General features: G+C 36.7%; 1 protein-coding gene across 1 annotated transcript in view; it reads right to left on the bottom strand.

The window, feature by feature from the left end:
* LOC100664568 (probable ATP-dependent RNA helicase DDX60) overlaps nt 1-22,804 on the bottom strand; it is a 122,937-nt gene that overhangs the window by 58,980 nt on the left and 41,153 nt on the right. The window contains exons 12-18 of the mRNA XM_064273591.1: nt 21,501-21,667; nt 16,629-16,881; nt 14,969-15,132; nt 4,279-4,434; nt 2,997-3,146; nt 1,537-1,656; nt 502-597 (exon numbers count right to left, since the gene is read on the bottom strand). Coding sequence (XP_064129661.1) covers nt 502-597; nt 1,537-1,656; nt 2,997-3,146; nt 4,279-4,434; nt 14,969-15,132; nt 16,629-16,881; nt 21,501-21,667 — 1,106 coding nt within the window. The remainder of the gene's footprint in view (nt 1-501; nt 598-1,536; nt 1,657-2,996; nt 3,147-4,278; nt 4,435-14,968; nt 15,133-16,628; nt 16,882-21,500; nt 21,668-22,804) is intronic.

Here is a 22,804-nt window from a genome sequence, read left to right as displayed (position 1 = left end):
TGGGATAAAAGTTCTTTGGCTAAAAGAAAGAAAAAAAAAGTCTATTGGCACCATGGTGGGCTGGTGTTGCCTGCTATCAAAAAGGTCAGCAGTTCAAATTCATGAGCCACTCTTTGGTAACCCTATGGAGCAGTTCTACTCTGTCCTATAGGGTCACTATGAGTCAGAATCAACTCGACAGCAACAGGTTTAGGCTTTTTTTTTTTTTTTTTGGTTTATTGCTAGTCAGTCAATGATATCAGTCAAAGACATGATCTCTAAGATACTTTTCTCTGCCACTATTTCACTCTTAATCTCAACATTTTTAGCCATTTTTTCAATTCCCGGCTCCTTCCAGATCTATTCTTTACCACTGGCACATAAGGCCTAGTCCTTTCATAAACTGGGTTAACACTTATTTTAATGATATTCATGTGAATGCCATCTCTATTACAGGAAGAACTTACACACACTATGTTATTGCCAAAAATTATCTAGTTGAGGTAATGGATAGTGACATACCTCATCAAATATGACGTATCTAATCCTTTTCACCCACTTTTGGCTGTGAGGTGATAGCAAGAGTATTTCAAAACACTGGGGCACTGTCACCAATATCTGTCAAAAAACATCGGAGAACCATTAAGATGATTCTTTGATAAAGATTAGTTTTAACATTTGGCATTAATAAGGAAATTTAGATGACACAGTATGTTTACAATGACATTTCCCTGTTTAGTCAACAATTGCACTTATATAAAGGTAAATGAATTTGTGTAAAACATCCCTGTGTATGTTGCAGTTGATGCAACTTATTTCATTTAAAAATATTCTCCCACACATTACACTGGGAATATAAAATCAACAAAATTTGAAACCTTCAGTGTTATAATAAGCTGCTTATTCATGTTGAAATTTCAGAAAAGAAGAGCATTCTATTTTTAGCAGAAAAGATAATAGTTTGAAAGTTAACCAAAGTATTAAATGGGATAAATCATATAAATAACTTGCTCAAATATACATTCATCAGAGTAATTTTAAATTTAACTTATCATCACAGTACAACCTTGAAATGCCTAACTGCAGTGCAATAATATGGGTAAATATATGTATGTATGTGCATACACACACACACACACACACACGGTTGTTGTTTGCTGCCTGGGAGTCAGTCCCTGACTCATGGCAACCCCATGCACAACAGGATTGGATCATTGTGATCCATAGGATTTTCATTGGCTGACTTTTGGAAGTAGATCACCAGGCCCATGTTAGTCTAGAAGCTCTGCTGAAAACTGTTCGGCATCATACCAACACACGGCCTCCACCGACAGACAAGTGGTGGCTGTGTTTGAGTAGCACTGGCCAGGAATTGAACCTGGGGATCACTCAAGGAAGGTGAAAATTCTACCACCTAACCACCACGGGCAATATATATATATATATATATATATATATATATATATATATATATATATATTTACACACACACACACATCTCACATATATATACACACAGACACCATTATTCATCATGTGTGCATGCGTGTGACATACCTGACAATTGAAGGTGTCATGACTGTAATCTCTTGTAAAAACTCCACACACCGCTAGTCCTTTTGGCAGTGCCTTGTTAAATAAATTGCATACAGTTCCCACCACTTGATTAACAAGAGCCTTAAGTCATAAAAGACACAATAAACTGTTATTCTGTAATTATTGACAAAACCAAAAAATTTATGTAAAGTAGACCATCTGGAACAGTTTAAGAGTAAAGAAAAGACAGTACTGATTTTATATAACTTTCTTTATTAAATAAAATAATAATTTTGTATGAAATGCTTTCTACCAGCTCTAGTCTAACACTTAACATAAAATATATCACACACAGAGTTTACTCATGTTATGTCTAGAAAGCAACCCCCCCCAAAAAAATTTTATGCCACATTAGCAAGGTGTGTATTTCCACAGACAAAATTAGATAATGTTTTGATTATCATAAAATACTCTATTACAAAATCTAAATTGCTATGCACATTACTCAATTTTGCTATCCTCAGTTCCCTCATCAGTAAACTGAGAGGACTGGATCCTCTGGCGGAGATGTCTCCTCTCAACATGAGCATTCTGGTTCTGCTCTCCTCTCCATTCACCTTTAAGACTGGCAATTAAATATTCTCCTACAGAAAGTGAGAGGGAGGAACACCCCGAATCTTTTCATAAATGAAGAGAAAACTCCTGATTTAGTCAAGAGTCACTTGATTTTATTTTGTGCATGTTGCTGAAAAGGAGGACGTCTATAGCCCCTTGCAACAATCAGGAATTACTTTACAGAGCATCCAACCACCTGTACCCAATGCCATAGACTGACATTCAACTCATGTCAACTCCAGGTATTACAGAGTAGAGCTGTACCATAGGATTTTCTTGGCTGTCATCTTTATGGAAACAGATCACCAGGCCTTTCTTCCATAGTGCCCATTGGTGGGTTTGAACCACCAACCTTTCAGTTAGGAGGCAAGTGTAAACCCAGGGACCCCAATCTAACCACAGAGCTGGTAAAACTGAGAACAACTGCTCTATCTCCCTCTGATCATCCATAATTTCTTAAGCCACGCAACCCTGCTACAGATTTCAAACGTTTTGCTTTAGCAGGATTCTCAAAACTGTCAAGTCCTGTCTTATAATAAGAGCTGAGGCTAAATTAATAAGAAGGCTTAGGCACTGGCATGAATAAAAATAATCGCTAGTGGTACTACATATTGATCATCATTCTTACCTAGACGGTATTTTGGAAGATTTACCTGCTTATCTCATTTAGTGCTCAGAACAATTGTTTGCAGATGACGAAACTAAGGTAAGAAACTGGCCCAAGTCAACACAGTGTATGAGCCCTCAAACCTCTGACTGTGTAACTTTGGAGCCTGTACACTGTGGTACCTCCCTATGATTTAGGATGCATGACTACAGCTGAGAAAAATTACCATAGGATATAGAGTGCCATACGGACAAGATACCTTTGTTGGAGCAACGTATACAACCACCCCTTCGTCACTCTCTCTCAGCACTTTCTCCATGCAGTAATAAGAAGCATAGGTTTTCCCGGACGAAGTTGGAGCCACGATCACAGCAGACTCATTATTATCTACAACATCAAGAAGTTCCCTCTAAATAAGAGGGAAAAAATCATATTTTAGATTGAAAATACATATTTAATGTTAAATTTTAATTTAACTTCAATTACATCTAAAGCTAATTACTATTCACAGTTCCTTCTGAGACACATCAATATTCAAAATGGACAGTTGCTTACGGGAATCACCAGTTTCTGTTCTTTTGTAAATAATTCACTTCCCAAAGTCGCCTATAAAACTCCTCACTTAGATTTTTTTAAAAAATCCTGATAAGACAGACCCCCACACATCCATCAGTTTGGTGTTTTCAATTGCCTCATATGCATGCAAAAGCTGGGCAATGAATAAGGGAGTTGGAAGAATTGACCCTTTTGAATTATGGTGTTGGTGAAGAATATCGAATATACCATGGACTGTAAAAGAATGAACAAAGCTATCTTGGAAGAAGTACAGCCAGAACGCTCCTTAGAAGCAAGGATGCCAAGACTTTGTGTCACATACTTTGGACATGTTATCAGGAGGGACCAGTCCCTGAACAAGGACATCATGCTTGGTAAAGGGTCAATGAAAAAGAGGAAGCCCCTCAAAGAGATGGATTCATACAGTGGATACAACAATGAGTTCAAACATGGTAAACTGTTGCCAAATTTTTACTCCAAGATATATGCTTTAATAGAACCTATAGCTATATCATTTAATTTTTTTTTATAGCTATATCATTTAATAGATCTATCATTTAATAGCACTTACAGCTATCCTTTAATAGAACCTATAGATTTTGGATTAAAAACCAGACAATCTTAACCACTATACTATGTAATTATCACTTAATTTCCCATATAAAATGTAGTGCCTGATGTTTAATAATACATATTTGGCAACAATTTACTTTTTTTTTAAGTAGTGGTGCTTTCAGATTGTCCAAATGTTAAACAGCAGAGTCATTCATAATATATCATAAACATATGGCCTATTATATATTTTTTTTTTTCATTCCAATTGACTCTTTGCTGGGTTCCTTTATCTGTTAGATAAAGGCATGGTTTACTTTCATTGTCATAAAATGATTTACATTCCACAATTAGTTCCATGCAATGAGGTCCAAACCAATTGCTTCCCTGGAGTTTCTTTGCTTTTTCAGGCTACAGATCTTTTAGATAAATACCTGCCATGTGTCTGGTATGAAATGATGCACCCTGGGATCAGGATCACTTCTTTCTTCTCGAAATAAGTACGGGCCCATGTGTGTTAACTGAAACCGCGCTGCTCCCATGCAAACTGAGTATTTAGAAATATCCTTTTCAGTAATGGACTCTTTTACCTAAAATATACATTGTATATTTATTATGATTTCAGGTAATTTTGTAATTTTAAACCTGGGCATGGAAAATTTACTACCAATCATATTATAGTTTGATTTATTTCATGTTTCTTTCAATATCTTACACATCCTAAATAAGCTTTATAGCACAATTCACAGTAAATAAGGGAGAGTAATATTTTTATTCCATTTAATGCATTCGCTCTTCTGACACAAAAATTAATAATAGGAAATATAGTATTTTCACTATAAGGTTCAGAAAAATGCTGCTGTATGTGGCAGAACCATGTTCTAGAAGAATATATTTAAATACAACACATAAAATTACTTTCTAATTACAATATGTGTATCCTTGATCATTGCTAACAATGAACAATTCCTCCCCCCCCCAAAAAAAAAAACTGTGTTTCAGTTAAGGAACTCATACTAATCTTAAAAGGGTGTCTTTGGTAAAGCAAATTTTCTTATATGGACCCACGTAATTAGTGTGTATTATCTGACAAATAAAATTTTACTCAAAGTATGGTACTCGATGGTAAGCAACTACTACCACTAAGAAACCCACCATCACAACAAATTCACACACGTGTCATAACTTCCATTCTTAAAATTTTGATAACTCTTAAATATGGTAATATCAGCAGAGCTTGGAAAATGAGAATTTACATATTGAGGTGTCCTAGTTGAGAATCAATCCTGAGACATGTTTTGAAACATTGATGGCTGGAAGTAGGAAAAACTTACACTTAAATATTTCCAAATACATATTATTTTTAATTGCCAGTATTTTTTTTCCCCCATTTATGTTCCGGTTTACGGGAAAAAAAAAAAAAAAGAACTTCTGTTACCCAAAGATAAAACAAATATTCTTTCCAGATCTGGAGTGGTTTCAAACAGTAGGTAGCTAGATTTCTGTCTGTCATCATCCTCGTCAACACATTTTCTTTTAAAGGGAACTGCTTTCCTAGAGCTTATAAGTTTATTTTAGGAAAATCCTTTCTTCTGATTTCCAGGGACATCAAAGAAATGGACAATCACGATCCTTCCTCTGTGGGAAAGAAAGCTATATGGCCTTGTAGTATGAGGCAGGGACAGAATGACCAAAGACAGAAATATCTAATACACACTATAATTGATTGGGTTTGAAGTATGAGCTCACCTCACATACTGTGTTACGATATTTTCCCCCATTGTAACTTGTTTCTATATCCGCAAGACCTCAAAAGTCTGGTTAAATATGGCAGTCAAATTTCAGCTATGGGACTTTGGGACCAAGATTCGAGTCTGTGTCCACGCTTGATACGAAGTGTAATAAGCCAAAACCAAACCTACTGCCATCTACTTGATTCAGAATCATGGTGACCCATGTGTGTCAGAGTAGACTGAACACAGGGTTTTCAATGACTGTAATTGTGGCACAGCTGGGTGGATTAAAACCTCCAGTGTTTAGGTTAGTAGCCAACTGCAAATTACTTGCCCCACCAAAAGACCCTCAAAGACCAGGGAAATAACACCAATATAGCTGAAAAAAAAATCAGATAAAAGAATTTTAAAAAATGAAGAAACCCTAAGAATCATGTGGGACTCTATCAAGAAGGATAACTTGCGTGTGATTGGAGTCCCAGAACAGGGAGAGATAACAGAAAACACAGAGAGAATAGTTGAAGATCTGCTCGCAGGAAACTTTCCTCACATCATGAAAGATGAAAGGATATCTATCCAAGATGCTCATCGAACCCCATTTAAGATTGATCCAAAAAGAAAAACACCAAGACATATTATCATCAAACCCGCCAAAACCAAAGATAAAGAGAAAATTTTTAAAGCAGCCAGGGATAAAAGAAAGGTCTCCTACAAGGGAGAATCAATAAGAATAAGTTCAGACTACTCAGCAGAAACCATGCAGGCAAGAAGGCAATGGGATGACATATACAGAGCACTGAAGGAGAAAAACTGCAAGCCAAGGATCATATATCCAGCAAAACTCTCTCTGAAATATGAAGGTGAAATTAAGATATTTACAGATAAACACAAGCTTAGAGAATTTGCAAAAACCAAACCAAAGCTACAAGAAATACTAAAGGAAATTGGCCAGAAAACCAATAATATCAGATACCAGCACAACACAAGGTCACAGAACAGAGCATCCTGATATGAACTCAAATAGGGAAATCACAAAAACAAATTAAGATTAATTTAAAAAAAAAAATTCTCAAAACAGGGAATCATTGAAGTCAATACGCAAAAGAACACAATAATCAAAAAGAGGGACTAAATACAGGTGGCATAGAACTGCCATATGAAGAGGGATACAAGGCGATATAGGACAATACAAGTTAGGTTTTTACTTAGAAAAATAGGGTTAAATATTAAGGTAACCACAAAGAGGTATAACAACTCCATAACTCAAGGTAAAAGCCAAGAAAAATGTAACAACTCGACAAACATAAAGTCAAACACTACGAAAATGAGGATCTCACAATTTACTAAGAAAAACGTCCCAGCACAAAAAAGTATGTGGAAAAATGAAATTGTCAACAACACACATAAAAAGGCATCAAAATGACAACACTAAACACATACTTATCTATAATTACGCTGAATGTAAATGGACTAAAAGCACCAATAAAGAGACAGAGAGTCTCAGACTGGATAAAGAAACACGATCCATCTATATGCTGCCTACAAGAGACACACCTTAGACTTAGAGACACAAACAAACTAAAACTCAAAGGATGGAAAAAAATATATCAAGTAAACAACAAGCAAAAAGAGCAGGAGTAGCAATATAAATTTCTGACAAAATAGACTTTAAACTTAAATCCACCACAAAGGATAAAGAAGGACACTACATAATGATTAAAGGGACAATTGACCAGGAAGATATAACCATATTAAATATTTATGCACCCAATGACAGGGCTGCAAGATACATAAAACAAATTTTAACAGAACTGAAAAGTGAGGTAGACACCTCCACAATTATAGTAGGAGACTTCAACACACCACTTTCAGAGAAGGACAGGACATCCAGAAAGAAGCTCAGTAGAGACACGGAAGACCTAATCACTACAATCAACCAATTTGACCTCATTGACTTATACAGAACTCTCCACCCAACTGCTGCAAAGTATACTTTTTTTTTAGCGCACATGGAACATTCTCTAGAATAGACCACATATTAGGTCATAAAACAAACCTTTGCAGAATGCAAAACATCGAAATATTACAAAGCATCTTCTCAGACCAAAAGGCCATAAAAGTGGAAATCAATAACAGAAAAATTAGGGAAAAGAAATCAAATACTTGGAAACTGAACAATATCCTGCTGTAAAAAGACTGGGTTATAGAAGACATTAAGGAGGGAATAAAGAAATTCAGAGAATGCAACAAGAATGAAAATACTTCCTATCAAAACCTCTGGGACACAGCAAAAGCAGTGCTCAGAGGCCAATTTATATCGATAAATGCACACATACAAAAAGAAGAAAGAGCCAAAATCAGAGAACTGTTCCTACAACTTGAACAAATAGAAAGTGAGCAACAAAAGAATCCATCAGGCACCAGAAGAAAACAAATAATAAAAATTAGAGCTGAACTAAATGAATTAGAGAACAGAAAAACAATTGAAAGAATTGACAAAGCCAAAAGCTGGTTCTTTGAAAAAATTAACAAAATTGATAAACCATTGGCCAGACTGACTAAAGAAATACAGGGAAGGAAACAAATAACCCAAATAAGAAACGAGATGGGCCACATCACAACAGACCCACCTGAAATTAAAAGAATCATATCAGATTATTACGAAAAATTGTACTCTAAAAAATTTGCAAACCTAGAAGAAATGGATGAATTCCTGGAAAAACACTACCTACCTAAACTAACACAATCAGAAGCAGAACAACTAAATAGACCCATAACAAAAAAAGAGATTGAAACGGTAATCAAAAAACTCCCAACAAAAGAAAGCCCTGGCCCATACGGCTTTACTGCAGAGTTCTACCAAACTTTCAGAGAAGAGTTAACACCACTACTTCTGAAGGTATTCCAAAGCATAGAAAATGATGGAATACTACCTAACTCATTCTATGAAGCCACCATTTCCCTGATACCAAAACCAGGTAAAGACATCACAAAAAAAGAAAATTACAGACCTATATCCCTCATGAACGTAAATGCAAAAATCCTCAACAAAATTCTAGCCAATAGAATTCGACATCATATCAAAAAAATAATGCACCATGACCAAGTTGGATTTATACCAGGTATGCAAGGCTGGTTTAATATTAGAAAAACCATTAATGTAATCCACCATATAAATAAAACAAAAGACAAAAACCACATGATCTTATCAATTGATGCAGAAAAGGCATTTGACAAAGTCCAACACCCATTTATGATAAAAACTCTCACCAAAATAGGAATTGAAGGAAAATTCCTCAACATAATAAAAGGCATCTATACAAAGCCTTTTTTTTTTTTATACAAAGCCAACAGCCAACATCACTCTAAATAGAGAGAGCCTGAAAGCATTTCCCTTAAGAACAGGAACCAGACAAGGATGCCTTTTATCACCGCTCTTATTCAACATTGTGCTAGAGGTCCTAGCCAGAGCAATTAGGCTAGACAAAGAAATAAAGGGCATCCAGATTGGCAAAGAGGAAGTAAAATTATCTCTATTTGCAGATGACATGATCTTATACACAGAAAACCCTAAGGAATCCTCCAGAAAACTACCGAAACTAATAGAAGAGTTTGGCAGAGTCTCAGGTTATAAGATAAACATACAAAAATCACTTAGATTCCTCTACATCAACAAAAAGAACATCGAAGAGGAAATCACCAAATCAATACCATTCACAATAGCCCCCAAGAAGGTAAAATACTTAGGAATAAATCTTACCAAAGATGTAAAAGACCTATATAAAGAAAACTACAAAGTACTACTACAAGAAACTAAAGAGGACCTACTTAAGTGGAAAAACATACCTTGCTCATGGATAGGAAGACTTAACATAGTAAAAATGTCTATTCTACCAAAAACCATCTATACATACAATGCACTTCTGATCCAAATTCCAATGACATTTTTTAATGTGATGGAGAAACAAATCACCAACTTCATATGGAAGGGAAAGAAGCCTCGGATAAGTAAAGAATTACTGAAAAAGACGAAGAAAGTGGGAGGCCTCACTCTACCTAATTTCAGAACCTATTATACAGCCACAGTAGTCAAAACAGCCTGGTACTGGTACAACAACAGGCACATAGACCAATGGAACAGAATTGAGAACCCGGATATAAATCCATCCACATATGAGCAGCTGATATTTGACAAAGGTCCAGTGTCAGTTAATTGGGGAAAAGGTAGTCTTTTTAACAAATGGTGCTGGCATAACTGGACATCCATTTGCAAAAAAATGAAACAGGACCCATACCTCACACCACGCACAAAAACTAACTCCAAGTGGATCAAAGACCTGAACACAAAGACTAAAACGATAAAGATCATGGAAGGAAAAATAGGGACAACATTAAGAGCCCTAATACAAGGCATAAACAGAATACTAAACATTACCAAAAATGATGAAGAGAAACCAGATAACTGGGAGCTCCTAAAAATCAAACACCTATGCTCATCTAAAGGCTTCACCAAAAGAGTAAAAAGACCACCTACAGACTGGGAAAGAATTTTCAGCTATGACATCTCCGACCAGCGCCTGATCTCTAAAATCTATATAATTCTGTTAAAACTCAACCACAAAAAGACAAACAACCCAATCAAGAAGTGGGCAAAGGATATGAACACACACTTCACTGAAGAAGATATTCAGGCAGCTAACAGATACATGAGAAAATGCTCTCGATCATTAGCCATTAGAGAAATACAAATTAAAACTTCGATGAGATTCCATCTCACTCCAACAAGGCTGGCATTAATCCAAAAAACACAAAATAATAAATGTTGGAGATGCTGCAGAGAGATTGGAACTCTTATATACTGCTGGTGGGAATGTAAAATGGTACAACCACTTTGGAAATCGATCTGGCGTTATCTTAAACAGTTAGAAATAGACCTACTATGCAACCCAGAAATCCCACTCCTCGGAATATAAAAAATACCCTAGAGAAATTAAAGCCTTCACACGAACAGATATATGCACACCCATGTTTATTGCAGCTCTGTTTACAATAGCAAAAAGCTGGAAGCAACTAAGGTGTCCATCAATGGATGAATGGTTAAATAAATTGTGGTATATTCACACAATGGAATACTACGCATCGATAAAGAACAGTGACGAATCTGTGAAACATTTCATAACATAGAGGAACGTGGAAGGCATTATGCTGAGCAAAATTAGTCAGAGGCAAAAGGACAAATATTGTATAAGACCACTATTATAAGATCTTGAGAAATAGTATAAATTGAGAAGAACGCATACTTTTGTGGTTATGAAGGGGGGAGCGAGGGAGGGTGGGAGAGGGTCTTTTACTGATTAGTTAGTAGATAAGAACTGCTTTAGGTGAAGGGAAGGACAATACTCAATACAAGGAAGGTCAGCTCAACTGGACTGGACCAAAAGCAAAGGAGTTTCCGGGATAAACTGAATGCTTTTCAAAGGTCAGCGGAGCAAGGGCGGGGGTTTGGGGACTATGGCTTAAGGGGACTTCTAAGTCAATTGGCAAAATAATTCTATTATGAAAACATTCTGCAACCCACTTTGAAATGTGGCGTCTGGGGTCTTAAATGCTAACAAGCAGCCATCTAAGATGCATCAATTGGTCTCAACCCACCTGGATCAAAGGCGAATGAAGAACACCAAGGTCACACGATAACTAAGAGCCCAAGAGACAGAAATGGCCACATGAACCACAGACTTACATCATCCTGAGACCAGAAGAACTAGTTGGTGCCCGGCCACAATCGATGACTGCCCTGACAGGGAGCACAACAGAGAACCCCTGAGGGAGGAGGAGATCAGTGGGATGCAGACCCCTCATTCTCACAAAAAGACCATACTTAATGGTCTGACTGAGACTAGAGGAATCCCGGCAGTCATGGTCGCCAAACCTTCTGTTGGCCCAGGACAGGAACCATTCCGGAAGACAACTCATCAGACATGGAAGGGACTGGACAGTGGGGAGGAGAGAGATGCTGATGAAGAGTGAGCTACTTGTATCAGGTGGACACTTGAGACTGTGTTGGCATCTCCTGTCTGGAGGGGGGATGGGAGGGTAGAGAGGGTTGGAAGCTGGCAAAATTGTCACAAAAGGAGAGACTGAAGGGCTGACTCATTAGGGGGAGAGCAAGTGGGAGTATGGAGTAAGGTGTATATAAACTTATATGTGACAGACTGACTTGATTTGTAAATGTTCACTTGAAGCTCAATAAAAATTAAAAAAAAAAGTGAAAAAAATGTGAATATTTGAGGACTCTGGATGAAGAGATTACAAGAATATGTTGTAATATACCTGCAACTTTTTAGTAAACCTAAATTATGTTAAAATAAAAGGTTAAAAAGAAAAAAAACATGGACGGACCTGGGAATGTAGAGTGTACGATTAACTTTAACTAGAGCACTGGGTCTTTGTTCCTGGTTCCTGGGAAGTAATCCCTAAACCCTTGGAACTTCCCCAGTGATTGGAATTTTCATTATTTGTGGAGCAGCTCCAAATTACACTTGGGGGGTTATGTGAATGAAGTGACTAGTCCCACCAGGGAATGTGATATCAGAACAATCTCAGGGGAGGGGAGGGAAAAGAAGCAGGAGGTTAATTTCAACCTCATGAGCAGTGATTCAATCAAGCTTATGTAATGAAACCCTGATAAAAATTCTGGACCCTGAAGCTTGGGTGACCTCGCTAGTCAGTGATAGATATGGAAGCATGGGAGAGTAACGTGTTTCTGCAGACATGGAAGCTCTTCACTGGGGATCCTCCCAGGCCTCTCCCTGTGTTTCTTCATTTGTACCCTTTTTACTGTAATAAAACTGTAATCCTAAGTATAGCAAAAAAAAAAAAAAAAAACACCAGCAGGAATGAAAAAAACAGCGCGTGCTTGTAGCATGTGCAGATGAAAGCATGGGATTCGAGGCATCACTGTAACTGGGTAATAATGACAGCTCTGATAGGAGCACATTACAAGGTTCAAAAAGTAAATTAGCATAGAGTTTTAGCCTTGTAGGTATATTGATATATGTAAGCTCGGCTTATGAAAAACGGTTTTGTTGTTATAACTAACTACAGGGATATTTTTATAAAAAATAATAAATTTCTGCTGAAACGCAAAAAAAAAAAAAAGAGAGAGACCCTCAAAGTGTAGCAGAGGAAAAGAAAAACCACCCAGGAAAACTGGTTTCAAGCAGTCCAGAGGGATCTGCAGAATTGCCAAGGAGTTGTTCAAAGTCATCCTGAAGCTAGGGAAGCAAGACCCACCTGAAAGGATTAGTAGACCATGTTAGCAGTCTTCAGGAATGGGCCACATAGCAAAGTCTGAATTCCTGTCGTCACTCAGCATGGAGACTCAGGGACGTTCTAAAGCCATTATAGGAACCACTGGTTGAGGACAAAGTGTAAGGCTAACTATATCTCCTCTCACCAGCTAGTTATCCTGAGTGGATGCCCTCTCTCCTATTCCCCTCTTAACAAAAAGCATCCTCACTTTACTAAGATCAAGCAGCTGCCAAGTGTAGCTCTCCTTTTTCTAAATATACTATATTTGTGGTTCTCAAATTATTACCAAGAGAGATACTTTACCTTAAAATATATTTTCTCTTCAATCACTCTCTAAAAGTAATAGCTAATAACAAATGAGGAGTTTAAAGGAGTCAGTATACATGCAAAATATTCAATAGAAATAATTGTGAGACTTTCTAAGAAAAAAAAATGAAGTTGATCCATCTCTCTGAGGATTAATTTTAATTCTTTCCAGGGATCTTCAGAAATTTCTGAAGGTATGTAGAAAACATGATTTGCAGACAACAATCGCATCTACAGAACTCTTCCCTTCCCTTCACCCATCCTTTCTGCCTTTTTTCCTTTCATTTATTGAATGCATATTTTAAAACTTACTGCATGAGAGGCACATAAAGAAACCATAGAGAGAAGGGTCCTGCTCTGATGGAATTTACATTCTAAATTAGGGAAACAAACAATAACCAAATGAACAAAATATAAACAAAGAAATTTAAATAGTGATATATGCTGTAAAGAAACAGAAATAAGGAAATATCTTAATGACTCTATGGGTTATGGGGGTGAGGAGGGAGAAATGCCTCTAATGACTGAATCGTCTCAAACCAGATTATCATAAATTCTTCTCTGATAAGGTGATGTCTCACCTAAAACATTAACGATCAGAAGATCCAGCCAAGCTAAGACCTGAAGGAATAAACATTCATACAGGAGAAACAGCTAGTGCAAAAACTCTGAGGTAAACATGAGATCTGCTCTCTCAATAATAAAGCGTTTGGAAATGGAAATGGAGAGGTAACAAGAAACCAGGTAAGAAGGGCTTTGTGGGCCTTGGTAAAGAGTTTATTCGAAGTGAGATGGGAAGTCCCTGAAACATTTTCAGTAGGAGAGTGACATGTTGTGACTCAAGATTTACAAGATTGCCACCATATTGGGAACAAGTTGTAAGGAAATCAAGGAAAGAAATTGAAGGAAAGTCAATTTGTAGTATGCACAGTCAAAAAAACAATAGCTTGGACTAAGGTAACGGGGGCAGAGAATTGATAAATCTAAGATATACTTTGAAGATAGAAGGACCAGGATATGTTGAAGGATTGGAAATAAAGGTCTGTGAGAGAAAGAAAGGAATGAAGAATTCCTAAATTTGGTGATTCAGCAGTTGAGTAGATTGTGGTGAATTTACTAAGATGAAGATGATTAGATGAAAAGAAGGAAGGGGGAAATCAACCCCTGACAAGAAATTTTACTTTGATAAGTTTATTAGATATCCGAGTGGAGATACTGAGTCCCTACTTGGACTGAAGAATTATCCATAAATCAGATAGAAGAGGAGACGAGAGGAGTCAAAAGATGGAGATATGCATTTGGAATTCATCTGCAAATAGAATTTAAATCCATTAATTAGATGAGATTGCCTTTTGAAAAAATGTAGAATTCAAAATTAAACTCCATTGTAAGCTCTGTTAGAGGAGAAATTAAAAAAAAAAAAAAAACCACTGTAGTATCCCCAGTGCCTAAAACAGTCCCTGATACATGCTGGGTGGTCAATAAATATTTGTTTAATGAATAAATGAATGAATTTTACAAAGATCTCAAGCAAACTACTATAAATATATTTGGACATGCTACAACCTTATATGAATAAAAATGTTATTCTAGGTATATATACATCCAAAACAATATTAGACCTGTACATATCCATGATAATATGTAGTTAATGATATTATCGTGGATTGGACTCTTTTGATTGAATCTAGTATACATTTATTTTAAATACATTCCATAAAATACTTCATACACACACACATGAATGCCACATAATATGTTCTATAGCATTTACCTGAGGACATAAGGAGTGTGCCAAGTTGTCAAATCCAACATATTTTAAATATTTGGCTAATTTTTGTCGATGTGAATTTTGTAATAGTTCTGAGTATTTATCATGGATTACGTGAATCCTTTTCATCATCTGAATTACTATGTTTACATCTTTAGATTCTGCTTCTGTTAAAGTAAAACATCTGTGTGCATGATTTAAGTGAGGCGAGACATTGACAAAACAGTGCCCAAAGGTGACTTAGTTTTATCACAGGAAAAATAAAAGCTTATTCATATGCATCACTCACAAGAATCAAGGGACTCGTAATACAAGTACTGTAGATGAGTTAAAATTGTGGACTCTGGAGTTAGAGTTGCCAGCTTTAACGAACGAAAATAGAGGGTACCAATGTGGGGGCAATATTGCATGTCATATACTTGCACTAAAAAATTATTCATTGTCTGAAATTCAAATTGAACTTGCATGCTTCATTTAGGTACTTGGAAAGCTTCCTCTCTAAGCCTTATTATCTTTATAAGGTCTAATCACATAAATATATTAGAAGGATTGAACAAAATAATCTATGTCAAATGACTACAATAATGACAATAGTATAATCATTAGAAATAAGATTTAGTCTGGGCTGAACTGAATTTTTTTTTTTTAAGATGGCCATTCCATACTGTACTTTTAATAATTACTTTCCTCTGACCACAATTAAGGGATAAATACCTTTCATCTTCTCTCCAATCAAAAATGTTAATTCTCTGGCCCTCATCCATAAAACAGTGTTTGTATCCCAATTTATCTATTTAATTTGTGCATATACTTTGAAGCAAAAGTGGTATATTAAAATTTTCCTTGCTCTGTCGATGACATTTAAACACATAATTAGCTCTCCTGGAAACCCTATTGCTTATGTGTAATTTCAGGGTAATGGAACCTACCTCAAAGAATTGTGAGAATTAAATGATATGTATAATTCACATGTTTCAATTAATGAAACATGTATTTCTTAGACTATAGCAAATGATCGTTAAATATTCATCAGTCTTATTGTTTTTGCTTTGGTTGTGGTTATTGTACCATGGTACATGTGGGGTGATATAAACTGAGCATGTGCCCAAGTCCCTTAAGAAACATCATTAAGACCCTTAAGAGCAGAGACTTTGCTCTTTGGTTCAGAAGTACGAGTACCGTAGACACCCAACCTGGTACTCAGTACTCATGGCTGGCTTTGAAGAATCGTTTGCTGAATTGAATTTTCAAATCAAATCTATCCACTGATACCCTCCCCATGCTATAGCTGTGATGTTATTACTGGATCAAACAAAAGCATACCCTCTTCTTCTTTCGACATCAAAAGTAGCTCCCCAAATTAGTACATGACAGAAGAATCAAAATGTGTGGTCAATGCCATTTCTTTTCTCTATTTGATTGTTGTTCGTAGTTGACATTGAGTCAATTCCAACTCACAGTGACCCCATGTGTGTGGAGTAGAACTGCTCTGTAGGATTTTCATGGCTGTGACCTTTCAGAATCAGACTGCCAGGTCTCATTTACAAGGCAATCTTTTGGTTAGTAGTGCCGTGTGTAACTATTCATGCCACCAGGGACTCCTTTGCTCTGTCCTCACTAACATGTTATTCAAGAAAATTCTAAAATTAATATATCCACGTACCTGGCTTTAGACAGTATTCCATCCATGACTTAAAACAGGCCTCCAATCCTACCATTTCAGCAATAAGTTTTACAGATTTAACAGGGCATGTTTGGAGAAAATCTTCTAGTCTTCCCACTCCAGAATTAAGATTCCCTTTGATTTCCTTTTCAATAGACAGGGACAAGTTATTCCATCTTTCTTCCTCCCTTTTTTCTAGTTTAGCTAGCTGTCTCTTTTGATTTTCTTCGATAAGTTTTTCTGTATTGCTCTTCTAGAAAACAAAGACATAGAAATAAAAATCAACTAAACAATGAAAACACATTTTTTTTTCAGGATAATGTATCTGACAGTATTGAAAGAAATATTTAATATCTTAGGCCATTAGTTTAATTTGCCATTTCCTTTCTCTGTCTTCTCAGCTACTATATATTTTAATCCAGTGTGTGGAAAGTCAGCGTTCCTTCATTCTAGGTCTGGCAAGTTGAGTCTAAGAAAAGCCAATTCAAACTAATATCCATTTGGAATAAATATCTTTTCTAAGATCAGACAAACTGTGGTATAATCACAAACTACTCTGGAGAAGAACATACTGTATAGAAAAACAAATGCAACTTTTGCCCAGTGATTCCTAGAAGAATTCTTAATAAGCCTGAAGGGAGAATAATCAAGACAGTTATAAATATTGGCAAAATCAGATTTAATATTCCCATATCTAGATTATTGTATGCAACAGAGAACTTCCATATTTTGTTGCACCAATCTCTGTGACGCACTTTCTTATCCAGAATCCAGGGTGCGTATATATTACTTAGCATTCCTCCATTCTCTACCTCTCAATCTAGAAACACTGGATCATCTCAAGGACTCTAAACAGCTGATTTAGTGACATTAGGTCTTCTTGAGAGCGACAAATCCTAACCCTATATAAAAAGATATCCTCGAAATTTACTGTCTTCAGGGACAACATCCAGAAAGTGAAACTTCCTTAAGCACACATATAGAGTGTGAAATAGAGACTAAGAAAATGTTTTCAACATGTATGATAAAGAATATAACACTCTAAATACAAAAAGAATTAAGCAATCAATAATCAAAAGAAAAATACTATAGAAAATAGTAAAGACTATAAAAGAGAATGATAGAGGAAGAAACACAAATGGAATGTAAAATTTGAAAATATACTCGTATCACCCAGTGATCAAATAATTTGATTTTTAAAAATCATTATTGGTAAGAATACAAAAAAAGAAAGATTTCTCATATCCTGATAATCATTATCATTAGAGCTAAGCCCTTAAAACGGCAGGCTCCAGAGTCAGTCCTGGCCCTGCCACTCACTAACTATGTAACTTGTTGCTGTTAGGTGCTGTCCAGTCATTTGCCACTCATAGCCACCGCATTTACAATGGAACAAAACACTGCCCAGTCCTGTGCCATTCTCACAGTCTTTGCTATGTTTGAACCCATTATTACAGCCATTGTGTCAAACTGTTTTATTGAGGGTCTTTCTTTTTTTCTTTGACCCTCTACTTTATCAAGCCTGATGTCCTTCTCCAGGGATTGGTCTTTCCTGATAATATGTTCAAAGAATGTGAGACAAAGTCTCGCCATCCTCCCTTTTAAGGAGCATTCTAGCTGTACTTCTTCCAAAACAGATTTGTTCATTCTTCTAGCAATCCATGGTATATTCAATATTCTTCACCAACACCATAATTCAAAGCCATCAGCTCTTCTTCGGTTTTCCTTATTCATTGTCCAGCTTTTCTGTGCATATGAGGCAGTCGAAAACACCATGGCTTGGGTCAAGTGCACCTTAGTTGTCAAAGCAACATCTTTACTTTTTAAGACTTTAAAGAGGTCTTTGGCACTGGGGCACTGGGTTTGCAGCAGATTTCTCCAATGCAATACATCATTTGATTTCTTGACTGCTACTTCCATATGTGTTGATTGTGAATCCAAGTAAAAGGAAATCCTTGACAACTTCAATATTTTCTCCGTTTATCATGATGTTGATTATTGGTCCAGTTGTGAGGATTTTTGTTTTCTTTAAGTTGAGGTTCCATCCATATTGAAGGCTGTAGTCTTTGATCTTCATCAGTAAGTGCTTCAAGTTCTATTCCCTTTCATCAAGCAAGGTTGTGTCATCTACATATTGCAGCTTGTTTATGAGTCTTCCTCCAATCCTGATGCCAAGTTCTTTTTCACAGAGTCCAGCTTCTCAGATTATTTGCTCAGCATAGAGATTGAATAAGTATGGTGAAAGCATACAACCCTGACTCATACATTTCCTGATTTTAAACCACACAGTATCCCCTTGTTCTGTTCAAACAACTGCCTCTTTGTCTATGTACAGGTTTCCCATGAGCACAATTACGTGTTTCGGAATTCCCAGTCTTTGTATGTTAGCTATAATTTGATATGATCCACAAGAAAACTAAAGGAAGTCCACAAGAGCCAGAGTATACTCAAAGAGACCTTAAGTATATCCCACCTGAATTTAGAGACCATCTCAAGAATAGATTTGACACAATGAACATTAATGATCAAAGACCAAATGAGTTGTGGTATAACATCAAGGACATCATACAAGAAGAAAGTAAAAGGTCACTCAAAAGACAGGACAATAACAATAGACCAAAATCGATATCAGAGGGACTCTGAAACTTGTCCTTGAATGTAGAGTAGCTAAAGTGAATGGAAGAAATGAAGTAAAAGAGCTGAACAGAAGATTTCAAAGGGCATGGTCAATAAAACACAGGTAAACATCTTTCTGGTATTCTCTCTCAGCCAAGATCCATCTGACATCAGTAATAATATCCCTCATTCCACGTTCTCTTCTGAATACTGCTTGAACTTCTGGCAGTTTTGTACTGATATATGACTGCAGCCATTTTTAAATTATCTTCAGCAAAATTTTGCTTGCATGTGATATTAATGATATTGTTCGATAGTTTCCACCTTCCATTGAATAAACTTTCTTTGGAATAAGCACAAATATGGATCTCTTCCAGTCAGTTGACCAGGTAGCTGTCTTCCAAATTTATTGGCATAGATGAACAAGTACTTCCAGCCATTGCATCCATTTGTTTGAAACATCTCAACTGGTATTCCTTCAATTCCTGAAGCCTTGTTTTTCACTTCTTCCTTCAATGGACCATATGCTACCTCCTAAAATGGTAGATCATCAGTTAATTCTTCTTGGTAGAGTGACTCTGTGTATTCCTTCCATCTTCTTTTGATGCTTCCCGCGTCATTTAATATTTTTGCTATAGAATCCTTCAATATTGCCACTCGAGGCTTGAATTTTTTCTTCATTTCTTTCAGTTTGAGAAATGCTGAGCATGTTTCTACCTTTTGGTTTTCTAACTCCAGGTCTTTGCACATTTTATTATATACTTTGTCTTTTCAAAACACCCATTGAAATCTGCCGTTCAGCTCTTTTACTTCATCATTTCTTCCATTCACTTTAGCTACTCTACGTTCAAGGACATCCATTTTGGTCTACTCTTATTGTCCTGTCTTTTGAGTGACCTTTTGCTTTCTTCTTGTATGATGTCCTTGATGTCATACCACAACTCATTTGATCTTTGATCATTAGTGTTCAGTGTGTCAAGTCTATTCTTGAGAAGGTCTCTAAATTCAGGTGGGATATACTCAAGGTCTGTTTGAGTACACTTTGGCTCTTGTGGACTTCTTTTAATTCTCTTCAGCTTCAACTTGAACTTGCATATGAACACGACGGTCTGTTGTACAGTTCGCCTCAGCCTTGTTCTGACGATATTAAGCTTCTCCATTGCCTCTTCCCACAGATGTAGTCGATTTGATTCCTGTGTATTCCATCTGTCAAGGGCCACATGTATAGTCACCGTTTATGTTGGTGAAAAAAAGATATTTGCAATGAAGTTGTTGGTCTTGCAAAATTCTATCATGCGAACTCTGGCATTGTTTCTTCATCAAGACCATATTTTCCAACTACCGATCCTTCTTCTTAGCTTCCAACATTGGCATTCCAATCACCAGTAATTATCAATGCATCCTGATTGCATGTTCGATCAATTTCAGATGGCAGAAGTTGGTAAAAATCTTCCATTTCTTCACTTCTGCCTTAGTGGTTGGGGCATAAATTTGAATAATCACATTAGCTGATCTTTCTTGTAGGCATATGGATATTATCGTATCATGCTTGGTAAAGTGGAGGATCAGCGAAAAAGAGGTAGACCTTCAATGAGATAGAGTGACATAGAGGCTGCAACAATGAGCTGAAGCAGAACAATGATTGTGAGGATGATGCAGGACTTGGCGGTGTCCCATTCTGTTGCACATAGGGTCACTATTATTCAGAATCAACTCGATGGCATCACCAACAACAGAATGTTAATAGTGGTTACCAGCAGGAATGTGCAATTACAGGTGTTTCTTTCTTACGAATTTTTTTTTATATTACAACAAGGAAGTGGTTAAACTAATAATACTATGGCCATTTTGTATATTATGCACCCATAAAATTTTATTTCAAAAGACTAATAATATGAAAGGGAAAAGGATTATAAGAAAATGCATCAAAATGTTAAAGATGCTTAAGTTTGTAAGAAGGTCCTATTAGGATTTTATTTTCTCCATTACACTTTTCCACATTTTCCAAATGTTCTAAAAGGAGAATGAATTGCTTTATCGGTTGTGATTCACAGCTAGTATTTAGCATATGCTTGGTCTTTTTTTTTTTTTTGGTCTTACAATTATTCTTTTCTTTTTTTAAGGGGGCGTTTTCCCACTACCACTTTCTTGTTCTCTAACAACACATGAGATTGCCAATTTGTACAATACTCCCAAGCAAAGAGTAGAGCCTCAGGCGCCCACACATCACCATACCCTGTTAGATCAAGTTTGTACCTGGCATTTCCTTTTCTTTTGCATAGAAGACCTTGCTGGAAGTTTCAGAGGCTTTTCTCTCACAACCCTTAGAGGTTTGTTACGTCCTATCAAAGATTTTCCAAAGTCATAATAAAAATGATGTAATTTCTGTACATCTCTTCTTCCTTTGGCATCTTTGCAATTAGCTGTAGGATATAAAATATGCTGGTATTAATATTTATAAATAACAGTTCCATACTTAGAGTGTTCATGAAAAAGGCTTTGACAAAATCCTGTAACAACTCATATTAATCTAATTCTAGACATGTTAGAGATGGAGATATAGTAACATAAGATTACTTGAGCCATGTTGAAATATCATAACCCACTTCTGTCAAGTCGATTCTGACTCACCATAAAAAAAAAAAAAAAAGAAGGGCCTAAATGAGAATATACCAGTTCTTTGTCATTGTTAGACCCTGGCACTGGTCACAGGATCATGAGAAAAGCCTGTGGACACACTGTACCAACCAAACATGGGAACAGAACTCCCTAAAACTTAGGTCAGAAACATTTGGCTACAACAACTTAGTCAAATTCTGGATGATATCATGGGATGGACTCTGGAATTAAGGTACTGCCAATGGGCAGAATATTCCCAGTCTGGGGCAGTACTGAACACAACCTAGAGTAAGGTATCATGCTAAGACCAAAAGCTCCAAATGAGCTTCTGCAATTTATCTACCTATTTAACAGCCCTACACATGTCATGTTCTAATCAGACCTAACCAGATCCTATTCACTTATTCTGATACTAATTTCCCTGACTAATTTTGAGACCATTCCTGAGAAGCATTTGAGTGCTTCCTTACTCAGCAATGGGGACAGAAAATGCCAGGACCCAAGAATACCATCCAGGCTGCCCAAGGCACCAAATGGCCTCCTATCACCAAATGCACTAAGACTGGCAGAGCCAGGCCCTTCTCTATGCCACAGCATCTTGTACCAGGACCTCTGTCTTTCCCACCAGCCTCACCCTCTGGTACCGGAGCACAGCCTAACTGCATCCTTCAAAGTAAAGATTGACCAGATGCTGAGGGCCAGCCACCACCACCTGTTCATACAGTAGTGGGTCCCAACGCTGATAGCATATTAAGATCAAAGATATTGCTCTCTGCCACTACCGCCAGCCTCCAAAGCCCAAAGCTTATCTCTTTTGAAGCTTACTTCAATAGTTTGTCTTGAAAATCCACCATCCCTCTCCCAGACTCTTGTCACACACTTTCCTCTTGATTTGAGGCACTTATCATGATTTTAAATAACTACCTCTATAAGGGTATGTG

The sequence above is a fragment of the Loxodonta africana genome, chromosome 21 (assembly GCF_030014295.1).
Source record: "Loxodonta africana isolate mLoxAfr1 chromosome 21, mLoxAfr1.hap2, whole genome shotgun sequence".
In the NCBI taxonomy this organism is placed as follows: domain Eukaryota; kingdom Metazoa; phylum Chordata; class Mammalia; order Proboscidea; family Elephantidae; genus Loxodonta; species Loxodonta africana.
Note: the sequence above shows the minus strand (reverse complement) of the source record. Positions and strands in the feature narration are given on the sequence as shown.